The 17,866-nt window shown below is 44.9% G+C and overlaps 1 protein-coding gene across 2 annotated transcripts; it reads right to left on the bottom strand.

Annotated features, from left to right (window-relative positions):
- Positions 1–893: 893 nt before the first annotated feature.
- Positions 894–17,506, bottom strand: LOC127007068 (sodium/potassium/calcium exchanger 1-like). Of its 2 annotated transcripts, XM_050877599.1 has the most exons (6): positions 17,428–17,506; positions 12,855–13,004; positions 11,857–11,999; positions 9,444–9,598; positions 1,810–1,922; positions 894–1,294 (listed from the first exon to the last, which is right to left on the bottom strand). In XM_050877599.1, exons 1-6 carry the CDS (start codon positions 17,455–17,457, stop codon positions 992–994), a joined length of 894 nt encoding a protein of 297 aa, XP_050733556.1. In that variant the 5' UTR covers positions 17,458–17,506; the 3' UTR covers positions 894–991. The 2 variants fall into 2 exon arrangements, with proteins under 2 accessions (XP_050733556.1, XP_050733554.1); XM_050877597.1 differs by lacking the exons at positions 894–1,294; positions 1,810–1,922 and having other exon boundaries at positions 6,627–9,598.
- Between the last annotated feature and the right edge of the window lie 360 nt (positions 17,507–17,866).

Here is a 17,866-nt window from a genome sequence, read left to right as displayed (position 1 = left end):
TCTTAAACTCAAATAACTACCTTTCTGTGGCAAATCTAACTTCTTGAGCGAACTCTTTGTTTTACTTCCTTCCTGGTTCAGAGTGTATTAAGTAAAAGCGAGAGCTATGACTTAATGAAAACACTGAATGAAAACGAAGAAGAAATGGCAGAGGCTTATTAGACTAATCATATGAAAAAAATAATGTATAAAAAATAATAAAAGTAATGTTGGCAAGATCTCAATGAAGGAATGCGTCAAGGCCCTACCCCCCCTCTCCTTCCCCTTCCAACCCCCTCCCCTCCTCCAGCCCCCTCCTCCTACTTCCCCCTCAAAAACCTAACCCCCTCCCTCCCCTTACCTCCCACTCCTCCTCCTCCTCACCCATTCAAACCCTACCCCCTCCAACACCCTCCCCTTCCCATCCATCTCCCTCCCTCCCCCACAAACCCCCCTCCCAGACCCCGTTCCCTCCCCGCCACGCTAGACACAGACAGACAGACAGACCATTACTCACATCAAACACCACTTTTCTTCTCTCTCTTTCATCACTCATCATGCACTAACTTTCCAGCGAGCTCACCACCACTTCCTTCCTTCCTTCTTTGCCGCCACCGCTAAGGGCAACCAGTTCGAAACGCCTCAGGAAAAGTTCAGAAATTTGAGGCTAACAACGCAAACTCTGGAGAAGCCACACGTAAGATTTATGACCTTGTTGTCCTATTCCTGTTCCCTGGGCCACACGAGCAGCAGTGCAGGATCCTTGAGGCTAATCCTACCTTGTGTATCCTTCAGCAAGACGTCGCTTCAGCATGTAACCGTAGAAAAACAATAAAAGAAAAGTCCTGCCATGCGCGTCTTCTAAAAGATTATCCAGGTTCCGAATTCGTTTTAGGGGAAAGAAAAATTTACAGTAAGTTTCATGGGGAGTTTTATGCGGGAAAGTTAATCATTCGTGTGTGTGTGTGTGTGTGTGTGTGTGTAGATGCATAAGAAACCTAACCCCGTGAGTTCACCAACCATCTTCATCGTCGGAGGGCATAATACTTGGCGTTCCAATGGATTCGTACTCGCCATCCTCATCGTCCTCCGCTCCTTGCTCCTCTCCCTCTCCCTCTTCCTCTTCTTTTTCCACCTGTTCCTCCTCTTCCTCCTCTTCCTTCGCGTTCTCATCCTCCTCCCCGCCGCCCGCCGCGTCCCGACCCTCGTCCAGCGCCGCCAGCCGGGCTTTGTAGTGTCGGCTGAAGCGCTGCACCACCGTCTCCGCCGCCCTCGCCGCCGCTCGCCTCTCGTTGATTCGCCGCATCATTTTCCTCTGCGAATAGAAACGATTTTACGGTTAATACGAGGAGGGCGGGGCGGCCATATTTCGCGGCGGGAGGAGCGGGAATTTATCCGGAAGCGTCCTCCATTACCTCGCCCCGACGTTCTTTTAAGGTTGATGTATTGAACACTCCAGGAGGATTTGTTATTCTTTTGCACTTGATTTATTTCCAGTTTGTCCGACTTTTGTTTTTGTTTTTGTGAGGGGACAGCTGCGGAGGAAAGGAAGGAGGAGCTCTGGGAATGGTGTCGGGGCAGCAGGAGCGGTGTCTCTCATCTTTCTTATTATTAGTGTGATAAATCATTGCTGTTGACCCTTTGAAGCTATTGGTGCAGCTGCTGTTCTTTCTTAACCTGTATTGTTCTGTTGTTTGCAGTAGTAGTAGTAGAAGTAGAAGTAGTTTCCTTACCATTATTTCTAGTAGTACATTGTTTATCATCATTATCATCAATATTAGCATTAGTATTGTTGATATTGATGTTAATGTAATTGATGTTTGTTCTTACCTGCAGCATCTGTAACTTCAGTATATCGGGTGAAGAGGGCTCCTCCTCCTCTTCCTCCTCCTCGCCCTCCTCCCCCTCGTGGGCCGCCTTTTCCCCCTCCGGCTCGTCTCCCTCTGCGGCGGAGAGACGGTTGGGTAAAGCTCGCGCGCCACGCCACTCAATAAACAATGGGATGCGGTGTTCGAGCCCCGCCGCGCCCCTGTGTACCCGCTCCCTGGTGATTCTGCCGCTGCTGTTGCTGGCTCTCACATACCAAGCACAGGGACAAGCCTACCGGACATCTTTTATTTCTCTCTCTCTTAAAGGTGAGAGGCGGCAAATCAAGAAGGGTTTTAAAATATACATAAATAAAGCTTGTGTAAGAAAAACATATATACCAAAAAAAAAAAAAGGACGGGGACACGAGCCTACCAGACATTTTTTTATTCTCTCTCTCTCTCTCTCTCTCTCTCTCTCTCTCTCTCTCTCTCTCTCTCTCTCTCTCTATAGATATATATATATATATATATATATATATATATATATATATATATATATATATATATATATATATATATATAGGCGGTGGCTGAGTCGTCAAAGTAACGGCCTCGTGTTCTGGAGGACGCGAGTTCAATCCCCGCCCGGTGCCACCAAGCTGGGATTTTTCAGCCGCCGCCGAGTGGCTTAAAACTACCCACATGCTGTCCAGAAGACCACCTATCAACCCGGACTCTAGATTCTAGGATCAAAGATGAGCTCTGGGAGGGCAGCATGAGCCAATGCAAGATGGCGCCACTATAATCACTCGCCTGCGCCAGAACGAGCTGGGCCGACCATCAGGACCTACGGGAAAGAAGCTTTGGACCGACCATCAGGATCCACCGGAAGAAGCCTACCGGCGCAATAGGCTGCAATGTAAAAAAAATATATATATATATATATATATATATATATATATATTTTTTTTTTTAAGGTGAAAGGGAGAGGACCAAAGGCTTTAAAAATTACAAACAATCTTTTTTTTTCGTATAAGGAAAGCAAAATCAGCAATTCAACAAACCAAGAACGGGGACATTAGCTTAACAGTCATCATTTTACTCTCTGTTGAAAGGTGAGAGTAAGGAGATCAAAGGCTTTAAAAATAATATATACAAATAACACTTTTTCGTACATGCAAGGAAAGCAGAATCAGCAAATCAGCACACCATGCAAGGACGAGGACATTAGCCTAACAGACGCATCTTATGTTTCTCTTAAAGGTGAGAGGAAGCAGATCAAGAAGGGCTTTAAAAATAATATATACAAATAACACTTTTTCGTACATACAAGGAAAGGAGAATCAGCAAATCAACACATCAAGGACGAGGACATTAGCCTACCAGACATCTTTTTACTCTCTCTGTTTAAAGGTGAGAGGAAGCAGATCAAGAAGTGCTTTAAAAATAATGTATACAAATAACCCTTTTTCGTACATAGAAGGAAAGCAGAATCAGCAAATCAACACACCAAGGACGAGGACATTAGCCTAACAGACATCTTTTTACTCCCTCTCTTTCTCTGTCTAAAGGTGAGAGAACTCAGACCAAAGGCTTTAAAAATAATATATACAAATAACACTTTTTCGTACATGCAAGGAAAACAGAATCAGCAAATCAACACACCATGCAAGGAGGGGGACATTAGCCTAACAGACGCATCTTATGTTTCTCTTAAAGGTGAGAGGAAGCAAATCAGGAAGAGCTTTAAAAATAATATATAAAATAACACTTTTTCGTACATGCAATGAAAGCAGAATCAGCAAATCATCACACCAAGGACGAGGACATTAGTCTACCAGACATCTTTTGTTTATCTTAAAGGTGAGAGGAAGCAGATCAAGAAGGGCTTTTAAAATAATATATACAAATAACACTTTTTCGTACATGCAGTGAAAGCAGAATCAGCAAATCAGCACACCAAGGACGAGGACATTAGCCTACCAGACGCATCTTATGTTTCTCTTAAAGGTGAGAGTAAGCAGGCCAGAGGAAGGGCTTTGGAAATAATTAAAATGAGTAGCACTATTTCGTACATACAAGGAAAGGAGAATTAACGAATCAACACACCAACGACGGGGACAATATCATACCAAACACATTTTTTTTCTTTTAATTAAGGAGAGGAAGCAGACCAAGGCCTATAAGCTTCTTTCTTTTTCTTTTTATTTAGAACAACAAAGGAGACAGCTCAAGGGCACAAAAAAGGAAACAATAATAAAAAAAGCCCGCTACTCGCTGCTCCTAAACACTTTAATGAAGATGAAAAGAGCAGGAATACTCTAAGGAGGGAAGGTGCGTGTATTACCAACCACTCTTACGTCACATCATACAACTAAATTAAAAACTGTCATATTTACCACTCTCTGCTCCTGGCTAAGTCCTTTCTTCCTATATCCTACCTGTCCACCTTTGATTATGTAAGTTAGGGAAGGGAGCCTACGAGTACTACCAACCGCACTGACGTCATACAACTAAATTAAAAAACTGTCCTCATATTTACCACTCTCTGCTCCTGGTTAAGTCCTTCCTTCCTACCAACCTGTTCACCTTTGATTATGTAAGTTAGAGAAGGGAGCCTACGAGTACTACCAACCGCACTTGCATCAGACAACTAAATTAAAAACTGTCCTCATTTTTCCCACTCTCTGCTCCTGGTTAAGTCCTTCCTTCCTACCTACCTGTTCACCTTTGATTATATAAGTTAAGAAAGGGAAGCTACGCGTATTACCAACCGCACTGACGTCATACAACTAAATTAAAAACTGTCCTCATTTTTCCCACTCTCTGCTCTTAGTTAATCATTTCTTCCTACCTACCTGTTCACCTTTGATTATATAAGTTTGGGAAGAGAACCTACGGGTACTACCAACCGCACTTACGTCATACAACTAAATTAAAAACTGTCCTCATTTTTGCCACTTTCTGCTCCTGGCTAAGTCCATTTTTCCTACCTACCTGTTCACCTTTGATTATATAAGTTACGGAAGGGAACCTACGCGTACTACCAACCGCACGTCACGTCATAGAACTAAATTAAAAACTGTCCTCATTTTTGCCACTCTCTACGCCTGGTTCTCTTCTTCCTACCTGTTCACCTTTGATACTGTAACTTAATTAAGATGAAAGGGGACGGCAGACACACCAGACGACCAGACATATCACACAGGTACAATCCTAAACTGACCTCATTTAATACATTTCCCCGTGGTCAAGTCTTCTCCGCTTTCTGTAAACCCTTGATTAACGTAGACGCGAAGAGACAGGTATACCACAGTTAGCCACGCATATCATACACCTGTGTCCTATAAAGTGTACTCATATGGTTCCTTATTATCTGTTCCTCGTGGCTAAACCTTTTTCCTTCTCGCTGTAAACTCTGAACGCAAGACAAAAGGGAGATATTATGTAATCTAGTTAGTCTTCTGCATCATACGAATGTCATGTATACAAACCGTTTCCCTTCTCCTCATTTTCTACTCGAGGTTACGCCATTTCATTCTCGCTGTGAACTCTCGACGAACATACGATAAAAGGAAGTACACGCCAGGTTAGCTTTTAATTAAAATGAAGGGAGACAGCACAGACACATACCAGACTACCAAGCTTAGACCACACAGCTGTTACTTATTACTATCCTTACTTAAGCCTTCAGTATCTTCTCATAGCCGAACTCTAAGACAACAACAACAACAACAACGAGGGAGGATACGAGGACCAGAGTTACATCATTCAGTCGTGTCCTTGTGGCTCAACATTTACCTTCTCACTGTACACTCTTAATTAACTAAAGAAATAAGACAGGTATGCACTAATTAGCTATGCCGAACACCTGTCCTCCTTTATTTCGTATCATTTCCTCGCAGAGTCTTCGTATACTAGCTAAAACATTTCCCTTCTCATCGTACACGCTTGATTAACTAAAAACAAAAGAAGACAGGTATGCACTAGTTAGCCATGCCGTCATACCTGTTCTGAATTACGTATTATTTCATTAGTAAACCTTCGTACTAGTTAAAACATTTCCCTTCTCATCGAACACTCTCGATTAACTAAAAAAACAAAAGAAGACATGTATGCACTAGTTAGCCATGCCGCCATACCTGTCCTCAATTACGTATTATTTCATTAGTAAACCTTCGTACTAGTTAAAACATTTCCCTTCTCACTGACCACTCTCTCTTTTGGCCACTCTTTACAACTCTCTTTTATATGAGCAGCGATTAGTGGGCTTTCTTCTCCCCTCACTTTTTTTTGCCCTTGAACTGCCTCCTTTACTCAAAAAACAATATTGATCAACTAAAAATGAAAAGACAGATACAGACTAGTTATCCATGTCGCCGTACCTGTTCTCTATTGCGTATCATTTCATTAGTAAAGTTTCATACTAGTTAAAACATTTCCTTCTCTCTATGTTCTTTTGATTACCTTCATTAAGATGTAAGGCAACAGCAGACAAACCACCAGCTTACAATATACAACAGAACGCTATGAACTGCCTGCATTTAATCCGACGCTACCTCTCCTCGCGGTCAAGTCTTTTCCCGGCTCGTTGTACGCCATTGATTAACTAAAGGTGAAGGGAGACAGGTAAACGGGAGTATCCACCGGTATGATAATAAATAGATATCTCCTGACTCACTCTGTTCTTATAGCTAAACCTCCTCCTATCACTACGTCACTGAGCTAGCTGAGATTTAAAGGAAACATGGATCGTAGGTACTAAAACGCTTATCATCAAACGGTTTTTTTTGGGGGGGGTTAAAGGTCATAGAGGAGATACGTCTGGTTGTCATGAGTCTTATTCCCGTTCATGGCGCAGAAGCCTTTCAAAACTACCGCCAGGGGTCAAGAAACTACCCATGGACACCTCTGAAACTTCTGCGAGAGCCTTTTTATATAGATGGACTAAGGTTTCGATGAGTTTGATAATATGGGCCTAAACTACTTCCTCTTACTGTACGTCTTTCAACTCGCCGTACAATAAGTTGATTCAGAAGCTCCATCCCTTCCTTACTCTCGCTCCAAGATAATACTGACAACTAACTTAACCCGGTAGTAGCGACGGGCCAAATTTGTGGCTTTACCGTGTACCAGCGACGGGCCACATTTTTGCCATGATATAAACCCCCCAAAATAGATGATGCATAAACTGATCACAAATGCGTTGATATATATTATGAAATGGTTTGCGTGAGTGATGATTTTTTCTCATTTTTCTCGCTTAGAGGGGCCTTTAAGAAACATGATCCCTGCAGCTACCAAGTTAACCTCCTTCCATCCAACCAGTCACCTCCTTCAGCCGTAGAAGAGGGGACGTAGCCTCTTGATCACTTTAGAGTACGGTGGCTATAGCTAAGATGAAAGGGGACATGGATCGTGGCTACTCTCCCTGTTTTACGTCCTTGGTCGAGATGAGAGAAGGCAGGGAGACACGTACGGTATAGTTAGTCACACACATCTCAGCGGCGTCTCATAACCGGTGGAGTCAAACGGAGGCAGACAATACCGAGCCCGTCCTCAGGTCTAATATGCTATCCTTCGTTAAACTTTTAATCATACGTAAACAAGACAGCCCCGGAGAAGCTCAGGTGAGGTCACGGAGTCCCTGCATGTGAGGTAAATGAATTTCTTTGTCTTTTACTTAAAACAGCGAGGAAGACTAAGGGATGAAGATGCATTAGGGAGTTGCTGTACCCTTTGTCTAAACGGATCGAGGGCCATTGTATTAAGATGACCGTAGATATCATTGTTAAACGACTGCCATGTCCCGCGCTGTATAACTGGAGACGGAAGGCAATTAGCGTGATATGTTTTACGCTGTGGCATTGTTAGCGAAGAGAAAAATGCTTGCCAGACAGTTAAAGGAGAAAGGTCTAAATTACAGGTCGAAGAGGAAACCAATTAGAGTTGCAGTTAACAAGATGACCTAGCATTAGCAATAGAACAACAGTAGTAGTAGTAGTAGTAGTAGTAGTAGTAGTAGTAGTAGTAGTAGTAGTAGAAGTAGTAGATGTTGTTGCCTTTGTTGTTGTTTTGTGAGAAGAAGAGTTAAAACAAGAACAAGAACAAAAAATAACAAGAACAAGAACTCGAACAAGAAGATGCAATACTACGACTATCATTATTGTTATCATTATTATTACTATTATTATCATCATTACTATTTATATCATTACTGTTTACATTACTATCACAAAGCTAGACAGCACAAGAGCAGAACTATTGTGTAAGACTGTATAATGACCGATAGGGTACACACACACACACACACACACACACACACACACCATGGCAACGCTAAGGCTATTGGACACACACACACACACACACACACACACACACACACACACACACACACACGCCATGGCAACGCTGAGGCCACCGGACAAGCGGACCCTGAAACAAACGTAATATCACCTTCCGCCTGACGCAATAAGCGCCACAATGAAGGAACAGGCCACTTTACCTCTTAAAGCAGTGCTGTTCAGGTGCGTGACGCCGGCACAGCACGACACGCCACAGCGCCTCGCAGAACAGCGCTAGAACATTATACCCACACACCGACGCAGGGAAAATTTAAACATTTTGGTGCCCTTTAAACATTTCGGTGCCCAAGAGAGTCACACAGCACTTTTTGCCAACATAACGACACACCACAGCGCCTTGCAACACACCACCTGCCGCTACCTTAGGGCTTTAGAAATAATTGATGTGAGAGCCGGAAACGTCTAAAAATACCGACCATTTAAAGACACACTGCAAACTATATCTTTTCTTCGCAGCTAAGCAGGACCCAGCACCATCACAGCGAACCCACACCCAAGAGAGAGAGAAGGTCAGACAGCAAATTACTTTCACTCTTTTTATATTTTTATTCATCAAGGCGAACTAATTAACGTGCAGGTATGTGTGCGGAGCCAACTAACTACACGCGTGAGCACCTACAGAACACAGCAAGCATGACCTAACAGAGCACAGCATTCACCACCACCACCATCACATCACACCTTCACACCGCGCCACAGAGAGAGAAAGTCATGCGGTAAACTCGTGCAGTGTCTTTTCATCCCCCAAGGTGATTTAATTAGCGAGCATCCAGGTATCCGGCGCCGACTAATTAGCGTTGCGAGTGTATAAATTTAAAACAACCGACGGGGAGTGAGATAAAAAGAGAGAGAGCGTTCGGGGCGGATGAAGTGATGGTGGTGTGTGTGTGGGAGGGGGAGGGGGAGAAGGGAGTGTGTGTGTAGGGGGGAGGGGGAGAAAGGAGTGTGTGGGGGGGGGGTTGGGGGGTAGTGACGATTTTCAAGTGAGATGCAAATGAATTACACCCCAGCTTGTAATGGTCGTAAAAAGAGGTGTGTGTGTGTGTGTGTGTGTGTGTTCGGTTACGGCTAGGAATGTGATAACGATGATGAAAATGAGGAGGAGGAGGAAGAGTAGAAGGAGCAAGAGGAGGAGGAGGAGGAGGAGGAGGAAAAAGGACATCACTACCACCACTACCACCACCACCATAACCGCAAGAACAAAGGTACACAACAACACCACCACAAGCAATGCCATCAAGAGCAGTCGTGTGGGCAGAAGGAGGAGGAGGAGTAGGAGGCGGCTTACGGGCGGCGGCGGCGAGGCGGGAGGGAGCGCTGCCTTTCCCGGGGAGGTTAAACGGCTTCAGGAGGAGAGCGGCCGAGCGGTCCACCAACCCAAGCTGACCCCAGTCGTCGCTCAGCACATCAACGGCGGCTGTCTCCTGCACGGCTGCCTCCACCCTGTCAGGAGATCGAGGGAGAGAGAGAGCGATGAGGCGACGGACTGACGGAGTGGCGTAACAAAGGAAGGAAAGAAAGAGGAAGGACAGTGATTGAGGGAGAAAGAGATGAAATGGAAAAGGTGAATGGGGGAAGGAGAAAGAGAATGATAGGGAAAGGGAAAAGAGGAATAGGGTGACGGACTGACGGAGTGAAGGAATAAAGGAAGGAGAGAAGGACACCTGATGAAGGGGAAGAAGACGGTAGGAGTAAAAATGAAGAAGGTAAAAGGTAGTTTGATAAAGAAGAAAGAGAATGACAAGAAGAGAGAAGGAAAGGATAGGGTGACAAACTAACAACTGAAATAAGGTAAGGAAAAGGAAAGAACAGGTAGAAAAAATAGAAAAGCAGGGGATGAGAAGGCAATTGAGTGGAAAAGAAAGAGAATAACAAGGAGAGGAAAGAGAGAGAGATAAGGGAAAGAGCTGACTGAGTAACGGAAAAAAGGAAAAACACAAGGAAAGGAGAGGAAGACCGCCTAAGAGAAGGAAGAGAAAGATTAGGGAATAAAATAAAAAACAGGAAAAGGTGAAAAATAGTTGGAGACAGAAATAAAAAGAGAATAACAGAGCAAAAGAACTAACTGAATCGCGGAAACCGAAAAAGAAAGAAAAGAAAAGAGAAGGGAACAAAAAACACAATTGAGGAGAGAGAGAAAAGACGGCAGTAAAAGATATGAAAAGAGAGAGAGAAGAATTGGCAGGTACTTTGGAAGCGAAGGTGATCGGGGAAATGAAGAAGGTGAGTTATAGAGAGATGTGAGAGATGACAGGTAAAGAGAGGATGATGGAGAGGGAGATTGAGAAGGAGAAGGGAGATGGAGGAAGGGAGAGACAGAAAGAGAAGGGAGACGGAGGAAGGAAGAGACAGAAAGAGAAGGGAGACGGAGGAAGGGAGAGACAGAAAGAGAAGGGAGACGGAGGAAGGGAGAGACAGGAGGAGAAGGGAGACGAAGGAAAGAAGGGAGGATAGGAAGGTCAACAAGAAGAAATAGAGAGACAGGATGAATGACAGAGATACATAGTGAGGTCAGCAAAGAAAGGGAAGAGAAACGAATTAAAAAAATAGGAAAAAAAAGGCGGTTATTACTGATGGAAAAGGGAGGCGATGGAAAGGAGGAAGGATAGGAAGCTTAACAGGAAGGAGGAGAAAGAGAGAGACAGGGTGAATGAGAGATACATAGTGAGGTCAGCAAAGATAGGGGAAACAAATCAAAAAAAAGGAAAAAGTAACCTGATATTACTATAGAAGAAGGGAGGCGAAGGAAAGGGAGAGAGAATAGGAAGGTTAACAAGGAGGAGAAAGAGAGAGACAGAATGGATAACATATACGTAGTGGGGTTAGCAAGGAAAGGAGAGAGAAAGTGATAAATAAAACAGTAAAAAGAAGGCTGATATTACCATAGAAGGAGGCGGAAGGAAAGATAACCCGATAAGGAGCAAGATAAAGGAGGGCGGCAGGAATGATAACAAAGATAACGGATATGATAAGGAAGAAAAGAGAAAAGACACGAGAGGAAAAGGGAACCAGAGGGCGATAAGAAGTAAGATAAAGAAAGGGAGATGTAGAGACTAATAAAGATGGTGGATATAGCAATGAGAGAGAGAGAGAGAGAGAGAGAGAATGACGTAACACACAGAATAATGGTTCGAGACACAAATGGCAACACTGGATTAATTTCTAGTTATCCTCATTCATTCTCTCTCTCTCTCTCTCTCTCTCTCTCTCTCTCTCTCTCTCTCTCTCTCTCTCTCTCTCTCTCTCTCTCTCTCTCTCTCTCTCATCCACTTTTTCATTTACTCACTCATTACTTTCTTTTACTCAGTCTTTTTATTTCTTCAATTTCTCTTTCCTCGTAAAAGCATCACGCAGACCAACACATATTTCCTCCTCCTCCTCCTCCTTCTTCTCCTCCTCCTCCTCCTTCTCCTCTTCTTTCTTTTCATCATCATCCTTCTTCTCTGCCTTTCCTCTTTTATTCTCCTCTTTCTCCTCTTTTTAACTTTCCTCTTCTTTCTTTTCATCCCACTTCTTTTCTCTTCTTCCTCCTTCTCCTCCTCATTCTTTTTCTCTTTTTTCTCTTCCTCCTTTAATCTCCTTCTCTTCCTTCTCCTTTTCTATCTTAACATCCTCCTTCCTCATCCTTCTCTTCTTTCTCTCCATCCTCCTCCACTTCCTCATCCTCCCTTCCCTCCTCCTTCTCCTCCTCTTTTACTTACCTCGCCAATACCTCAGGGGAGATGGTCACCTGGGGGGCTTCTTCGTCTTGTGAGGGGAGAGTGGGGGGCGTCGTCTCCACCCAGCGACTCCACGGCACCCGCACCTCGGTCTGGCAGGCGCCCTCCACCACCTCCACCACCGCCTGCAGGAGAAGGGGCGGTAGGGGGATAATACCTGAAGGGGGAGGAGAGCGAGGGGGGGGGAGGGGACGAGAAAGGAGCAGCGAGGAATTTTAAGAGAGGCGAACAAGAGGGAAGAGGGGAAGTTGAGTTGACATAGGAGGAGGAGGAGGAGGAGGAGGAGGAATAGAAGCAGGCAGAGAAGCAAACAAGGGAGGAAAGGGGTGAGAGAGAAGGAATCTAAGAGGAGGAGGAGGAGGAGGAGGAGATGAGGGAAGAGGAAAGGAAGGAAAACAGAAATAAGACATAAAGAAGGAGAAAAAAAGGGAAGAAACAGAAGAGAGAAACAGACAGAGAAAGAGAAGATTCAAATAGAGAAAGAGGAGAAGGAAAGGGAGAGGGAGGAGGGAAGAGGGAAGGAGGAAGAGTAAGCAAGTAGGAGGAAGAGGAGGAGGAGGAGGAGGAGGAGGATAGGAGCTGAGACTTGAAACCTTGAGAGCAGAGCGACACCTTTAAGTAGCGTGGGATCCGCCTGCAAGCCTTCACGCCCCGGCAACCCCACACACCCACACACCCGCCCCTCGCCCGCCCACCAGCGTTACCATATTATCGTACTCAAAACATCGCATTTATCAGTTTCAGGGCCCAAAACTCTCCTAACCACACAGATAACGACATTCTAGTTAAAGTTATCGTTAAAAGCCTTACTTAGTGGTGTTTGTTTGCGATAGCTGTGAGTCAGAAACCGGAAAATACAATGTGATGGGTGGCTGAGTACGATAATTTGGTAACGCTGCCGCCCACACACACTCCTAAAGGTAATTCTCCGCACGTTCCCTCAAGCCTGAAGCCCCCGCAAGCCCTCCCCGCCGCCGCACCTGCACGCCCTTATGGTGGAGGCGCCGCAGGTGTTGGAAGCTGTGGTCAACGTGCGAGGGGAAGGTCACGACGCTGTCCTTCGGTGTCGCGGCGCTGAAGACCACATGCCGCCGACGCTCCTGGTAGGTCTGCGCGACGATGATGCTGATCTGCGAACATGATGAAGGTTAGTTACTCACACTCCTACTCACACTAAATTCACAGCTTTGTAGGGTTTCAGAATGTTTCGGAATCGTCTTCATAAAGGTCAACAGCAACGGTACATGTCAGCGGCTCTTCTCTTCAACACCTTTCTTGGAGCCGATTTCACAGTCCAACACAGTCTTCGTAACAGCCCGAACCAAAGTACAGAATCCCATACAATCCAAAACGGTGAGGTCTTCGATGCCACACTAAATACACAAGACTTTTCCTGTATAGTTTCATCAAATTTGTGAACTTAAATATAAACACCAGACACTATACATGGAAATTTCGAAGCTTCTGGTATATATTGGTTTGGGGGCTTACTAACCAATCATGGGGAACTGTGAAACTGGCCCTTGAACTTCACACTTCTATGGTATTCTGGGATGGCTCGGTAAGTACTGCAAATGACATCCTGCGACGGGCTGTTACGAAGACCCTGTGTTGGACTGTGAAATCGGCTCCAAGAAAGGTGTTGAAGAGAAGAGCCGCTGACATGTACCGTTGTTGTTGACTGTTATGAAGACGACTCCGAGACATTCTGAAACCCTCCTGATACCTACGCAACGGTAAAGATCAAGGTACGAAACCAACAGCAGATTCTAAACTACTTTTCGCCATCGTTCAGTTCCCTATATTCCACTGCCAATTATTTTTTTCCTTAACCTATTTGTATGAAGCTATCAATAACATAAAAGCAATTGACGTAATACATAAATGGACGTAGGATAAGGCTTTCGTATTGGCTTCCGCTCGTTAGTTTGATTGGTCCCTTCTTAAGCTTGTATCGCTGGTTTACTGCCAGCCGCGATATAGAGATGGTAGGCTATTGCTGTCAGATTGGTGGGTGAATATATTTGGGGAAAAGAAAAAGAAAATATTCCTAACATGTTTTAGCTTGTCAGGATGAAGAATTTTTTGTTTTTTGTTTTTGTTTTTTGGCTGGCTGTTGTTGTTTTTTTATTTACTACATTACTTTTTATATATAACAAGACACTCCTCTATTTTATCCTGTCGTGCCAAAGTTCCACAACGGTCTAGCTACGGTAACATTTTTTTCTTCAAGCTGACTTCCTATCTATAATAATATCACTTTTGTAACCTATAACAGGGCACTCAAATACTATACCCTGCCCTGTCCTATTCCTCGCAACGATGTACAGTAATTTTTTTTTAGCTGACTTCGTTTCTTTCTATAATATTATCACTTATATATAACAGGCCAGAAGGGTGAAGGGGGGAGTATACAGGGGCTATTACACTAGGCAAATTTTCCGTGGATCTTTAGTCAAACCACGATTTCCGCTGGTGTGGTTCTCATATTTGCGTGGTTTTCTGACGTGTCCACGATCTTCCAAAGCTACGGTAGAATTCACTGAAGGACGACGGCATTACTCATCATTTTCATCAGTAGCAATAACAACAAACAACTGAGAACCACGTTAGCGGAAATCGTGGTTTGACTGAAGATCCACGGAAAATATGTCCAGTATAATATCCCCTTACGTCAGGAGAGAGATCAGGGAGGGTGCGAGGGGGTAGGATAGTAGTGCCCTTCCCCATTACTAGCAACGGTGTACTGCAACAAAACTATTCCACCATCACCAGAAACATGATTTACCAAGCGACGATATTGCTCATCCCTGGACGGCCTTGAACACGACACGCGGGTCACGTCCACTCGTCCAGCACAGCACACTGAGCACAGAGAGCGTCAAGCCCTTTGTCGGCCCCCGCTGCTTGCTTAATTGATTCATGCTGGAGCCGAGTGTTATTTATAGCCTATCAATTACGTAGCTGACTGTTCTGTTTAACTTAATTAGGAAGACTTATACAACAACTCTATACTGCATCCTGCCCAGTTATATAGCGTACTGTTTCCTTGCACTTAACATAAATCATTGTACTTTCAGAGAAAACAGTATTGTCAGAGCTATTTCAATCCCGGAGTGTTTGATATAACTTCTATTTATTCAACAAAACGTAGGTGTATACATACAATTCTGCTGCAACCCCCCCCCATCCCCCCACACCCCGCCCCGATCTGCCATTAATAGGCTATACTGTGTTCTGCAACTATACGCTTCTCATTACACCCCCAGCAGAAACAGTATTACCAGAGCTATTTGAGTCCCTGAGTGTTCCAAACAAGTCATTACACACTCAGCAGAAACAGTATTACCAGAGCTATTTCAATCCCTGAGTGTTTCATACAAGTCATAACACCCCCAGCAGAAACAGTATTACCAGAGCTATTTCAATCCCTGAGTGTTTCAAACGAGTCATTACACCCCCAGCAGAAACAGTATTACCAGAGCTATTTCAATCCCTGAGTGTTTCAAACGAGTCATTACACCCCCAGCAGAAACAGTATTACCAGAGCTATTTCAATCCCTGAGTGTTTCAAACGAATCATTACACCCCCAGCAGAAACAGTATTACCAGAGCTATTTCAATCCCTGAGTGTTTCAAACGAGTCATTACACACTCAGCAGAAACAGTATAACCAGAGCTATTTCAATCCCTGAGTGTTTCAAACGAATCATTACACCCCCAGCAGAAACAGTATTACCAGAGCTATTTCAATCCCTGAGTGTTTCATACAAGTCATTACACCCCCAGGAGAAACTGTATTACCAGAGCTATTTGAGTCCCTGAGTGTTCCATACAAGTCATTTACACCCTCAGCAGAAATAGTATTACCGAGCTATTTTAGTCCCTGAGTGTTCCATAAAAGTCATTACACCCTCAGCAGAAACAGTATTACCGAGCTATTTTAGTCCCTGAGTGTTCCATACAAGTCATTACACCCTCAGCAGAAACAGTATTACCAGAGCTATTTGAGTCCCTGAGTGTTTCATACAAGTCATTACACCCCCAGCAGAAACAGTATTACCGAGCTATTTTAGTCCCTGAGTGCTTCATACAAGTCATTACACCCCCAGCAGAAACAGTATTACCAGAGCTATTTGAGTCCCTGAGTGCTTCATACAAGTCATTACACCCCCAGCAGAAACAGTATTACCAGAGCTATTTTAGTCCCTGAGTGTTTCATACGTGTGCTACCGATGAGGCTGATTTCCAGTAATTCAATTTTGCACCATGCTCTCCTCTTTCACGCACCTTCAGGGCCGGCGAGCGTTGGCAACCCGCGCCGCTTTTTCCCGCTGCCCCCTACGTGTTTCTCGTGTAAGTGGCGATTCCCATTATCACTTTTATAATCCCGTCAATTAAACTAATGCAAGGCAGATATCAGAAATGCCTCTTTTCAATTAGTTTACTTCATTGTTCTCTCCATCAAGGGCCAGAGATCATCCCCACCCCGCTTCCCTACCCTCCTCCTTCCCCCTTTCCTTTCCCCTAACCTCCCTTCCTTGCTATAGTGCAGCCCCTCACCCCTCCTTTCCCCCTACCCTTTTTTTTCACCCCTCCCTGCTTGCTTTCTACCCCTCACATCCCCCCCTTTCCTCCTACCCTCTCTTCACCCCTCTCTGCTTGCTTGCTCCCCCGCCATAATCACCCCTTCACCCTCCCTTCCAACATCCTCCCCCATCAGACATACCCCTTCCCCCTCGATCCCTGCCAGCTTAAAATTCCTCCCCTTCCTCTCAATACTACCACCCCCTTCACCATCCCTGTATGTTTCCTTCCCTCCCTCCCTATGCTACCCTGCTTCCTCGCACGTATACTCCCCGCACTTCACTCTTCCTCCATGCCTCCTCCCCTTCCCTCACAATACCCCTTCCTCCTCCCTGATCTCTTTCCTGAAGTCTCCTCCCTTAATTCACCCTTCCTCCATGCCTCTTCCCCTGCTTCCCCTTCCTCCCCCCTCTCCCCCAGCGTGCTCAGCCAAGCCAAACTCTAGCAGCGGGTTACCAAACACTGCCGCTCTCTCTCCAAATTGCCAACATATTAGAATTTGAAGGCAAACAAGGCGTAATCAGGAGCGGGATCTCCCATTAAAACATGTAATCCTAAATGAAATCTCGTCCGCTGAACAGAGACAGACAGACACACAGACTCACTATTACGTTGTAGTGTGTGTGGCATCAACTTGAAAATATGGCTCGGTGTGTGAGTAGAGTTGCAATAGTTTTTTTTTTTTTTTATCATGAACTCTTCACTCGAATTTTAAGCGGCGAGCGAGATTTTGTTTGCCCTCACATGATTCGGCCCTGCATTATTTATTCTTGTGCCAATACTCGCTTCTCTCACTCTTTCATTTCCGGAGTAGCTGACGGGGGTAATGCACACTGGCCCACACCTACCAGCCCCGACCCACACCTCGCCCCACGCCCCATGACCTGCCCCTCGCCGTGCCCTCCCCCGCTGTGCTCCCCGGCGTTATTGTCTTAACATAATATCGCCTTACAACGAGCGCCTCACCCTCCGCCTGGTGTCCGCCGCGTCCTCCATGCTGCCGTTGCCAAGGAGACGCACGGACGCCGCCCCCAAACAGAGCACACACCCGTTTCAAGGGTCACTCCTCTATTTCCGGTGGTGAAAGGAAACCACCAGAATATCGAGTAAGGAAGAAGTGAACGGAAAAGAACCTCAGACTACAAAGGAATAGACTTTATCAGGCGTCAAGACTGAACTGTGATACCTGACCTCTGCACGCTCAGAATAGGAAAAGCAAAATGTTAAGTGTGAGTTAATTAGAACAGTATTGCACAGATGGTGGATCAAGTAACAACTCTCTCCTGGACAAGTGTATTACCTGGCAAAGTCGGAGAAAAGGTCGGGAACAGTATCTGCAACACCAACCTTTTCACTTTTAGCACACTTGTTTTCACATCTGCCTCGCACACGCATGAAGGCACCA

Source organism: Eriocheir sinensis, chromosome 34 (assembly GCF_024679095.1).
Source record: "Eriocheir sinensis breed Jianghai 21 chromosome 34, ASM2467909v1, whole genome shotgun sequence".
Classification (NCBI taxonomy): Eukaryota; Metazoa; Arthropoda; class Malacostraca; order Decapoda; family Varunidae; genus Eriocheir; species Eriocheir sinensis.
The sequence above is the reverse complement of the archived record's forward strand: the minus strand, read 5'-3'. Positions and strand labels throughout refer to the sequence as shown.

Bases quoted from the DNA above. Each gene is read 5' to 3' on its own strand.
- LOC127007068 (XM_050877597.1), bottom strand. From the start codon at position 17,457: ATGGAGGACGCGGCGGACACCAGGCGGAGG. The intron at 13,005-17,427 runs GTGAGGCGCTCG...TCATGTTCGCAG, and splicing joins CGGCGGACACCAGGCGGAGG to ATCAGCATCATCGTCGCGCA. The intron at 9,599-11,856 runs GTAAGTAAAAGA...ATCTCCTGACAG, and splicing joins TCCCCTGAGGTATTGGCGAG to GGTGGAGGCAGCCGTGCAGG.